Source organism: Berghia stephanieae, chromosome 1 (assembly GCF_034508935.2).
Source record: "Berghia stephanieae isolate SIO BIC M18660-M18661 chromosome 1, UCSD_Bste_1.3, whole genome shotgun sequence".
NCBI classification, from domain to species: Eukaryota; Metazoa; Mollusca; class Gastropoda; order Nudibranchia; family Aeolidiidae; genus Berghia; species Berghia stephanieae.
Window position 1 is genome coordinate 28575476 of NC_088360.1, and position 12288 is coordinate 28587763.

Consider the following 12288-nt stretch of genomic DNA (forward strand, 5'->3'; position numbering starts at 1 on the left):
TCACCCAATTTAGCATCATCATGACATTTGAGCATTTCACCCAATTCAGCATCATTATGACATTTGAGCATTTCACCCAATTCAGCATCATCATGACATTTGAGCATTTCACCCAATTTAACATCATTATGACATTTGAGCATTTCACCCAATTCAGCATCATCATGACATTTGAGCATTTCACCCAATTCAGCATCATCATGACATTTGAGCATTTCACCCAATTCAGCATCATTATGACATTTGAGAATTCCACCCAATTTAGCATTATTATGACATTAGAGAATTTCACCCAATTTAGCCTCATTATGACATTTGAGCATTTCACCCAATTTAGCATCATTATGACATTTGAGAATTCCACCCAATTTAGCATCATTATGACCTTTGAGCATATCACCCAATTTAGCCTCATTATTACATTTGAGCTTTTCACCCAATTCAGCATCATGACATTTGAGCATTTCACCCAATTCAGCATCATTATGACATTTATTTGAACATTTCACCCAATTTAGCATCATTATGACATTTATTTGAGCATTTCACCCAATTTAGCATCATTATGGCATTTGAGCATTTCACCCAATTCAGCATCATTCTGACATTTTAGCATTTCGCCCAATTTAGCATCATTATGACATTTTAGCATTTCACCCAATTTAGCATCATTATGACATTTGAGCATTTCACCCAATTTAGCATCATTATGGCATTTGAGCATTTCACCCAATTCAGCATCATTATGACATTTATTTGAACATTTCACCCAGCATCATTATGACATTTGAGCATTTCACCCAATTCAGCATCATTATGACATTTGAGCATTTCACCCAATTCAGCATCATCATGACATTTGAGCATTTCACCCAATTCAGCATCATTATGACATTTGAGAATTCCACCCAATTTAGCATTATTATGACATTAGAGAATTTCACCCAATTTAGCCTCATTATGACATTTGAGCATTTCACCCAATTTAGCATCATTATGACATTTGAGAATTCCACCCAATTTAGCATCATTATGACCTTTGAGCATATCACCCAATTTAGCCTCATTATTACATTTGAGCTTTTCACCCAATTCAGCATCATGACATTTGAGCATTTCACCCAATTCAGCATCATTATGACATTTATTTGAACATTTCACCCAATTTAGCATCATTATGACATTTATTTGAGCATTTCACCCAATTTAGCATCATTATGGCATTTGAGCATTTCACCCAATTCAGCATCATTCTGACATTTTAGCATTTCGCCCAATTTAGCATCATTATGACATTTTAGCATTTCACCCAATTTAGCATCATTATGACATTTGAGCATTTCACCCAATTTAGCATCATTATGGCATTTGAGCATTTCACCCAATTCAGCATCATTATGACATTTATTTGAACATTTCACCCAGCATCATTATGACATTTGAGCATTTCACCCAATTCAGCATCATTATGACATTTGAGCATTTCACCCAATTCAGCATCATTATGACATTTGAGCATTTCACCCAATTCAGCAAGATTATGACATTTGAGCATTTCACCATGAATTTTTTAAAAGGAATCCATCATAATCAATAAAAAACAAACCACCCCAAAACACGTTGCATCAAATTTATCAAAGGATACGTCGAGCTCCGACTGAAAGGAGAGAAAAAAAAGAAACAGAATAAACAAAAAGAATAAGAATTTATCACAAAAATGTTTTTAACATTGAAAAGTTAAATCATCTATTTCATATTCAACATTACTGTCCACTGATATTTCATTATTTCTGATATTTTTATATCTACCACACTGTTGCAGAAATAACTGTTTTTTGGAGAGAAATATAAAGTATGTGCGGCTATGTGGTCTAGTGGTATGACACTCGCTTTCGGATTGGAAGGTCCTGATTTCGAGCCTCGCACTCAGCACATAGTTGAGTCCTTGGAAAAGGCTCTTTACTCACATTCTCTCACCGTACTCAGGTGTAAAATGAGTACCTGGCCGTTATCAGAAGTGTCTTTGTCAGAAAAATTGTAATATCGCCTAACAGGCGGCATGTCCCGTCCTTTATGTTAAATGTTGCTGTTGACCAGGGACCCCTTGTAAAGAGCTTTGAGCACATTTAGTGGATATTGCGCTATATAAAGCTCTTTTTTTTATTTAAAAGTAAATATGACTCATATCGTATAAGGGAACAACACAAAACTAACGATGTGTCGGCCTTGAAGAAGGCCAAAGGCCGAAACGTTGTTTGTATTGTGTTGTTCCCTTATATTAAATGAGTCAGATTTACTCACTTCATCTTTCTCTCCATCTTATTGGCTCGTGTAGATACCTCTAGTTTTTGGTTTAACTGGTCTTTGTTACCTTTCTTAGTTTAGAAACTAACTATTACTGTTATTGAAAAGTGGCCTTGTAATAATTGTGGTTACAGAAGGGGGGAAAAAACTGAGATCATAAAATGTTGTCATAAAAAAAAGATTAACTCTCTCAACCCTAACACCGACTATATCCGTCGTCTAGTAGTATACCCAGTGATACTTTTACACCATGCCTATTTATTACATTTTTCTAAGACAAATTATAGGCGTAGTATCACAAAGCTAATGTGTTTTTTTGGGGTTTTTTTACATGTTAATCGTAGTTGAATAAAACTATCTATGTACATGCTCATTTTTAATACATTTTTTCCAATTTTGAAAAGTAGCCAAAAAAAAGCAACAATCAAACCTCTAGGATTGAGTGAGTTAAAATCATAAAACCTAAACAAAAATGTTGGTGTCAACAACGCTTTTAAAACTCCTTACCACCTGTCCAAAATACAAGACCAACGACTCCATGAAGGCGTTCAGTATTTCTTGTGTTGCCAGCTCATTCTGGATTGGGTTTAGAACAACAAGAATACATTTATTTATCTATTTGAAAAAAAAATATATATATACTAGTAAAATTCCCTTTACTCATCCCATAAGGGAAATTTACTCTTGGGTCTACTCCAAGGGAAGAATGGAAAAACCCAGTTGTCAGCCGAAGAGCCGCACCACAAATTGAGCTAGGGCAAGGTGACTTGCTCAAGGCCACACAGCACAGCGGTGGGTGATCAAACTCGGTACCTTACAGGTAGAAGCAAAGACCGTACCGCTGAGCCATGCTGTCCCTGAAGAGATTTATCTATATTATTATTACGATATTATCCATATTAGTTGTAATTCATTTATTTATCTGTTAGACAAGATTTATTAGTGCTAATATTTATTACATATCATGTTCATTTATAAGTTGTAATACATCGGCGATCTCAAGAAGTGGGTGAGAGAGGGATCTAGAAATGACTTTGGGTTTGAAACGAATATTTTTTGTGTTCGTGGATAGCTCACACAGTAGAGCCACGCTCTCACCTGCCAGGCGGAGTTGTCGTACCAATAAGGTCGCAGGTTCAAACCCCACCACTGCCGCGAAAAAAATGTTTATTCTCTATTGTCTTCTGGCACTTTTCTACTCACTTCATAACTTGTTGTTACCAACATAAGTGCCTGCTCCACTCACTTTTCTGAATTAAAAATTCACCCCATACACCGGAGCATACTCAATGTCTCAATCGTTTCTATGTTATATGTTTGTGATGAGAATATTGGCTATTAAGCTTAACTGCTGGTCAAAATTACTTCGCGATGGTGGCGAACGAATCGGCGATCTCAAGAAGTGGGTGAGAGAGGGATCTAGAAATGACTTTGGGTTTGAAACGAATATTTTTTGTGTTCGTGGATAGCTCACACGGTAGAGCCACGCTCTCACCTGCCAGGCGGAGTTGTCGTACCAATAAGGTCGCAGGTTCAAACCCCACCACCGCCGCGAAAAAAATTTTTATTCTCTATTGTCTTCTGGCACTTTTCTACTCACTTCATATCTTGTTGTTACCAACATAAGTGCCTGCTCCACTCACTTTTCTGAATTAAAAATTCACCCCATACACCGGAGCATACTCAATGTCTCAATCGTTTCTATGTTATATGTTTGTGATGAGAATATTGGCTATTAAGCTTAACTGCTGGTCAAAATTACTTCGCGATGGTGGCGAACGAATCGGCGATCTCAAGAAGTGGGTGAGAGAGGGATCTAGAAATGACTTTGGGTTTGAAACGAATATTTTTTGTGTTCGTGGATAGCTCACACGGTAGAGCCACGCTCTCACCTGCCAGGCGGAGTTGTCGTACCAATAAGGTCGCAGGTTCAAACCCCACCACCGCCGCGAAAAAATTTTTTATTCTCTATTGTCTTCTGGCACTTTTCTACTCACTTCATATCTTGTTAATACATTAATTTATCCATTTAAAAAGAGAATTATCTATCTTTTTAGTTGCCTTGCATTCCTGGATATTTCAATCTTATACAAATTTCTTGAATTCATGAACCTTAAGAAAACTGAAATCATCCAACTCATGGACTTCCCTTCTTTCCTTCTTGCAATTTTTCCTTGCAATCCTTACATCATCTCACAGATTTGGATTGCATGAGCCATGAAAACATTTGTCTTGTCTCAATAAATGTATATTATTGTAGCAATCTGAGTCCAAGCAGGCAACTAAACATTTTTAATCGTAAGATCTGACTTTAAATCAATACCAGACGTGCCAGCCCTCAACTTCAAATTTCAGGAGTTGAGAATGATGGTTATGACGATGATGATGATAATGATTATGATGATGACGATGAAGATGGTGATAATGATGATTGTGGAGCTGATGTTAAATGTGATGACGGTGGTGGTGATGGTGATAGCCGTTGATTGGTGGAGTGAGTATTCTTTTTTTTTTATTAGATTAAGTGTGCCACAGACCGCTGATCCATCAGTTGTATACATTTGTAAAAATTCACTGACACACCCAATAGTCGGCCGATAGAATTGTTTATATAATGATGTGAAACATTATGGGAGCAAAAATAATAATAATAATAATAATAATAATAATAATAATAATAATAATAATAATAATAATAATGATAATAATAATAATGATAATAATAATAATAATAATAATAATAAAAATAATAATAATAATAATATATGGTTTTTATACAGTGCCTTAAACCCATATCTCAACAAGCTCAAAACGCTTAACAGTAACGTGGCGACTTTCACTCAGATATTCAAACACTCAAACATGCAGTATGATCCAAAGCAATATAATTCTACAGTATTACATTTTGTTTTAATGTGTTAAGATGTTTTTAAAAGAATTCTGCATCATTACTGTCTCGGATATATCTTGGAAGGGAGTTCCTGAATATTCAATTGCATGCTCGCCAATTTTGGCTTCACAAGTATTAGATTATCAGACTTTGATCTCAGATTTCTGGCTGGGACGTAGAATTTAAGCATGTCATTAATGTATCCAGGACAATCAGAGTGCAGTGATTTAAAAACAATAATACAGATCTTATATTCTATACGTTTCTCAACGGGAAGCCAGTGGAGTTTTCTTAGCAAACCTGATGCAGATTGATTTCTCTTCTTTCTATAAATAAGCCTGGCAGCATTGTTCTGGGCTACCTAAAGGGATTTTATTTTGTATTTATTTATAGAAGAGAGGAGATAATTGCAATAATCTCGCTTTGACAGTATTAGAGAATTCACTAACAAGGCAGAGATGTCTCTTGTAATGATTTTCTAAAACTGTATTCTTCTCCTTTCCATGTACACTAACATTACGATGTGATTTACTCAGCTGGTAAAAGACAAATCTGAATCAATAACTACTCCCAAATTTCCAACAACCTTAGCAGTTTCAATTACACTATGTCCTAATATGATTGATTCACACTCTACATTTTTTAGAATTGCTGGCCTAGCAATAAATATTATTTCAGTCTTACTATCGTTAAGTTTTAGTCTGTTCAGTTCCATCCAAGTTTTCAGTTTAACAAAGCAAGATTTGAAATGTTCAATTAAAAGATGTAAATGGTCGTAGGTTGCTGATTGAAAGATTTGACAATCATCTGCATAAAATTGGTAATTCAGATTAAAATCAGAAATAATTGATCCAAGGGGTTTTATGTACATTGTAAAAAGAACTGGACCCAATATTGAGCCTGTGAAAGGAAGATAAATGAAGTTTGACAAACTGGATCCAGAAATTACACTGTGCCAAAAGCTCATTTCATGTTTCAACAATTTTTATGCTTCGTACCAGTAGTATGAGCAGAAACGGCATTTAAACAATAATTTGTATAATGTAATCCTTTGTTAACTTCTGAATATTTTTAGATTTAAAGATTTTCTTGTCTCAGAATTTCTTTCTAAATAGTTTTTAATTGTACCATTCTCTTGTGTAACAATAATAGATCCAAAACGAGGAATGCACATTCTCTGAATAGGTTTTAAATTTTGATTGACAGAGAGTTGCATTATCTAAGATTTCAATATAACTAGACCTGTTTTCTTACTCATTGGTTTATTGATTCATTGACTATATTATTGATAAATCACTTTGTAGTTTTGATATCAAAGGCATAAAATCCTAAATTAAGCTTTATAAACATATGATGTTAAACTGCATCCATATTGATCAAGTAAAATATTATAATCAGTCACTCATCAGTTCTTGTCGGTTTAAAAATGACAAATTGTTTGTAAAAATGCATTTTTAAAACCCCTCGAAGGTCTTTCACCAAAACAATAACACACAGAGTGGATGAATCTGTCCAGCCCCATCTTGACCAAATGACTTATGTATTTCCAATACATTCAAAATCTCTACTGATTACCTCGTCTTTGGTTATCCCAGCAATAAGACAGAGTTGGATGAATCTGTCCAGCCCCGTCATGACCAAATGACTTTTATTTATTTCCAATACATCCAAAATCTCTACTGATTACCTCGTCTTTGGTTATCCCAGCAATAAGACAGAGTTGGATGAATCTGTCCAGCCCCATCATGACCAAATGACTTTTATTTATTTCCAATACATCCAAAATCTCTACTGATTACCTCGTCTTTGGTTATCCCAGCAATAAGACAGAGTTGGATGAATCTGTCCAGCCCCATCTTGACCAAATGACTTATTTATTTCCAATACATCCAAAATCTCTACTGATTACCTCGTCTTTGGTTATCCCAGCAATAAGACAGTTGGATGAATCTGTCCAGCCCCATCATGACCAAATGACTTTTATTTATTTCCAATACATCCAAAATCTCTACTGATTACCTCGTCTTTGGTTATCCCAGCAATAAGGCAGAGTTGGATGAATCTGTCCAGCCCCATCATGACCAAATGACATATTTATTTCCCATACATCCAAAATCTCTACTGATTACCTCGTTTTTGGTTATCCCAGCAATAAGACAGAGTTGGATGAATCTGTCCAGCCCCGTCATGACCAAATGACTTTTATTTATTTCCAATACATCCAAAATCTCTACTGATTACCTCGTCTTTGGTTATCCCAGCAATAAGACAGAGTTGGATGAATCTGTCCAGCCCCATCATGACCAAATGACATATTTATTTCCCATACATCCAAAATCTCTACTGATTACCTCGTCTTTGGTTATCCCAGCAATAAGACAGAGTTGGATGAATCTGTCCAGCCGCATCTTGACCAAATGACTTATTTATTTCCAATACATCCAAAATCTCTACTGATTACCTCGTCTTTGGTTATCCCAGCAATAAGACAGAGTTGGATGAATCTGTCCAGCCCCATCATGACCAAATGACTTATTTATTTCCAATACATTCAAAATCTCTACTGATTACCTCGTCTTTGGTTATCCCAGCAATAAGACAGAGTTGGATGAATCTGTCCAGCCCCATCATGACCAAATGACTTTTTTATTTCCAATACATCCAAAATCTCTAACTGATTACCTCGTCTTTGGTTATCCCAGCAATAAGACAGAGTTGGATGAATCTGTCCAGCCCCATCTTGACCAAATGACTTATTTATTTCCAATACATCCAAAATCTCTACTGATTACCTCGTCTTTGGTTATCCCAGCAATAAGACAGAGTTGGATGAATCTGTCCAGCCCCATCATGACCAAATGACTTATTTATTTCCAATACATCCAAAATCTCTACTGATTACCTCGTCTTTGGTTATCCCAGCAATAAGACAAGAGTTGGATGAATCTGTCCAGCCCCATCATGACCAAATGACTTATTTATTTCCAATACATCCAAAATCTCTACTGATTACCTCGTCTTTGGTTATCCCAGCAATAAGACAGAGAGCTGTGAAATTCTTGTACACAATTGTCAGGTTCTCATGGTAGAAAAAGCTGCACTGAAATAGTAAAAAATGTATAAAATATAGTCTCCTCTTTTAACCTGGAGGAACATTTTTGAACCTTTAATTTGGATAATAAAGATTATTATTATTATTATTATTATTATTATTATTATTATTATTATTATTATTATTATTATTATTATTATTATTTATTTATTTATTTCATTCATCCCCACTTTTAGACCAATGGAAATGATAACATATCATTGATACTTTAGACCACTTCTAGAGAGTGGGAAAACTGCATCTATTTGTTCCACCACACATCAAGTCTCTCACTGCCAATACATTAAGAAAAAAAAAATGACGCCCTTCTGCCACGGCATCATAAGCTACTATCGCCTAGGCATTCCATAAAGGAATATAGATAATTCATAAAACAGGATGTCTGATGTCAACAGGAATAACCCATGTTGTCCAAGTGAGCACTTTGTGAGTTAATAATCTTGCCCAAGAAAAAAAACAAAAGTGCCTGAAGCAGGACTCGAACTCAGGACCTTCCGGATCACAGTGCAATGCCTTAACCACTCAGCCACTTCGCCCATAGTACATTTGATTGGGAAAAATGTCCTTTTTAAAAGGAGGCAATTCCTCTTCTAACTCTTAAATCGCGTATTTCCACAGATCCAAGGAGAGTCATCATCACTCTTATCTAAACTTTCATCTTGGTGTAAAGATGAAAAGAGGAGTCGTCTTCCTATTCAAATTGTACTATCCTAAATGGCAATATGTCTTGTCCTATGCTGTGTTAAATATTATACACAGCCACATAGGAACTTTTTTTTCATGTGTAAAAAGCCCTTTGTGCATGAAATTCATAACATGAATAAATGTAATGTTTTCGTGTTGTCTGAAGTCGTATGATGCAATTTACCTGTTTATTATTTCTGGCAAGACATTGGGCGATGATCTCCCTTTCCATCTGTCTTTGGCCTTCAGATTGCAGGTCATGCTTGTAATTTCTGTCATGATTTCATTTCAAATGTCATTAGAATTTTACATCACGAATACAACATGTCATTGTTAATTTCATGTACTATTGTAAGCAGTTTGGCTATGTGGTCTAGTGGTATGACACTCGCCTCACTCAGCGCATTGTTGAGTCCTTGGAAAAGGCTCTTTACTAATATTCTCTCACCATACTCAGGTGTAAAATGAGTACATCGCCGTTAACAGCGTTGTCTCTGTCCAAAAAAAAATTGTTATATCGCCTAACAGGCATCATGTCTCATTCTACATGTTACATGTTGCTGTTGGTCAGTGACCCCTTGTAAACTGCTTTGAGCACATTAAGTGGAAATTGCGCTATATTAAAAAATTCTCATAGTTCAAGTTATTGTAAGCGGTGAATTTCAAATAGCATCGTGTCAGGAATAAATGTATTCACACAATGTGAATGGATTAGTGGGAAATAGTGCAAGGGAGAGTGGACGAAGAAAAAATCATTGAGGAACCGGTTGATGGCGATGTGAAGAGAACTAAATTGTTAAATGAAGTGAGTAGGAAAGTGCCGCAAAACGATAGAGAATAATTTTTAAAATGTTTTTTCGGCGGCGATGGGGGCTCGAACCCTTGACCTTACTGGTACGACAACTCTGCCTGGCCGGGGAGAGCGTGACTCTTCCGTATGAGCTATCCACAATCCCAAAAACGATCGCTTTTAACCCTAGTCTTATTAGAGCCTTCTCTTCCCGACTTCTTGAGGTCACGGGTTCAACACACACAAACGCCGCAAAGTTAGTTGGCCAGCAGTTAAGCTTAATAGCCAATATTCTCAACACAAACATATAACATAGAAATGATTGGTTTAACACCATTGTCTTTGTCTGAGAAAATTGTAATATCGCCTAACAGGCGTCATGAGTCTTTCTACATGTTACGTGTTGCTGTTGGTCAGGGACCTCCTGTAAATCGCTTTGTGCACATTAAGTGGATATTGCGTAATATAAAAGTAAACAAATTCCCTTTATCATTCACCCCATGTAAGAATTTGTCTTCAGGGTTAAATCCAAGAACCACACTGTTCAGCACCACAATGTGAGCTAGTGCGAGGTGACTTGCTCAAAGACGCACAGCTCGGAGAGCAGTCGAACTTGGTACCTTGTTGTTATGAAGCAAAGACCATACCACTGTGGCATACTGTCTCTTCCCCCCCCCCCCTCCTCCCCCATTCTCCTACCAATCTGAATAGTCCAATTTTCTAAAAGATGGTATTATTGGAATTGTGGTGTCATGCCTTTTAAATTACTACAATAAAATGTATATAACTTCACTGGATCGAAAGAATTGGAAATGTTTACCTTTCTTACCACCAACGTCCTTTTTTTTAAAGAAGGAAGTGCATAATTAAATTTTTTACAGAGGTAGGTCTTTTTATGATAGGCAGTGTCTACGTACACGGTACCCGGGCATCTAGCCTCAGGATCTACGTACACGGTAGCTCTGGTAACTGGTTTGCCGCTACAATATAAGCAATGAATGGACCTCGCTCTGTATGTGTGTGTGTGCGCATGTTATTTTAACAAATCAAACAATACAATTTAACCCTTTAAAGGCGATATTCGAGGTTATGGTGTATAAATGTTAACGTGTACGTAGATCCTGAGGCTAGGTGTCCGGTTAGTAACGAAAATAATGATACCATGATATCTGCGATTTTCCTCGTTATAATGAACCCCCCTAAAACTTTTAGTAACAGCGAACGGCAATTTCCAGTCATAACTTTCTTATGGGCGAGTTGGGTCACAATCTGACTCCCACCACTGCTCACTAAACTGCCTAAAGTTACCGTGTACGTAGACACTCTGTTTATGATAAAATAAATCCAGCTTCTCTAAAAAAAACGAGAGAAAACAAGATGTTTGATGAGGCAGGAGTAGGAGTGGGCAGTGGGAGGTCTCACTGAGGCAATTCACTATCTCCTTGGCCTTGTCAGAAGTGCCAGTTATAAAGCACTGAGTCTGAGTGACTCAAACTCAAACGAAAATCCTAGCAACTTCAAGGCGCAATATTTTTTCAACCATATCATCAACCTACCTCTTGATACGGACACATCCTTGCTTGTTTACAATGAGACAAAATTGTATCATTGTTGAGATGAGTGAGCAGAAAGGAAAGTGAACACAGTTCGTTCTCAACCAGTCTGTCGTGTCAATAGATTTATAAATATACACCTATAGATAGTATGCAGATGACGTCACTCAGGCCTTTGTTATTGTTTTTGCCATCCGCGTTTGTGAGTTGTTCTCACTAAACTGTATTACTGTATTAACCAGACTATAAATGTTCATGGTTACACAGAGTTTGTGTGTTGGTCCGTTATACTTCCGGATGGCAATGTTGTGAACACCTTGGCCAAGCGCATTCTATCTATAGTCGGGTCATCATTATTTCTAAACGGGTGAGAGAATCGAGGCAATAAGGCTGCGGAGGCAGTAGTTAGGGTTATGTATGTGGATGGAAATTTTATGTAGAAAATTCCCTGACAGAGAATAAACTAATGACACGCGAAACAAATATGATCAGAGCACAGAGCAAAGAGATAATATTACATAGAAATCTTTGTAATTAGAAGAAATCGGAATTCTCAGCGTTGTCATGATATATTATGTCAAGCCTTACGATTTCTATTGCTATGTATTATGAATTATGATGATCACGGATGGCGATTAATTTTGCGAAAAATGACAAACATGCCTCAAAAAATGCCAAATTGTCGGAAAAATAAATTCAAAACTTTCAAATGGAAAAATAGATCTTATAATCCATGAATTGGTGTTTAATTTTATAAAAATTCAACTCATCTGATCAAAGTATAAAAGAAACAAATATATATAATTTGTTAAATTACTGTTTTGGGAATTTAGTACTCAAAATGCCAAATTGGCATCCTAATTCGGGCACCCGTTCAGATAATAGTCTAGCGGTTTTGAATCGGATTGCTGTTTCACTGTTTACCTACTTGAAAAGCATCGAATTGTTAACATCA

General features: G+C 36.3%; 1 protein-coding gene across 1 annotated transcript; it reads right to left on the reverse strand.

The window, feature by feature from the left end:
• Nucleotides 1-1645: 1645 nt before the first annotated feature.
• Nucleotides 1646-11945, reverse strand: LOC144971285 (AP-4 complex subunit sigma-1-like; the record flags this gene model as incomplete). The annotated part of the gene is given in 5 exon segments (XM_078911904.1): nt 1646-1657; nt 2812-2880; nt 8208-8294; nt 9175-9262; nt 11337-11945. Coding segments are annotated over 5 exon segments (309 nt in total), but the record flags the coding sequence as incomplete, so codon positions are not given.
• Between the last annotated feature and the right edge of the window lie 343 nt (nt 11946-12288).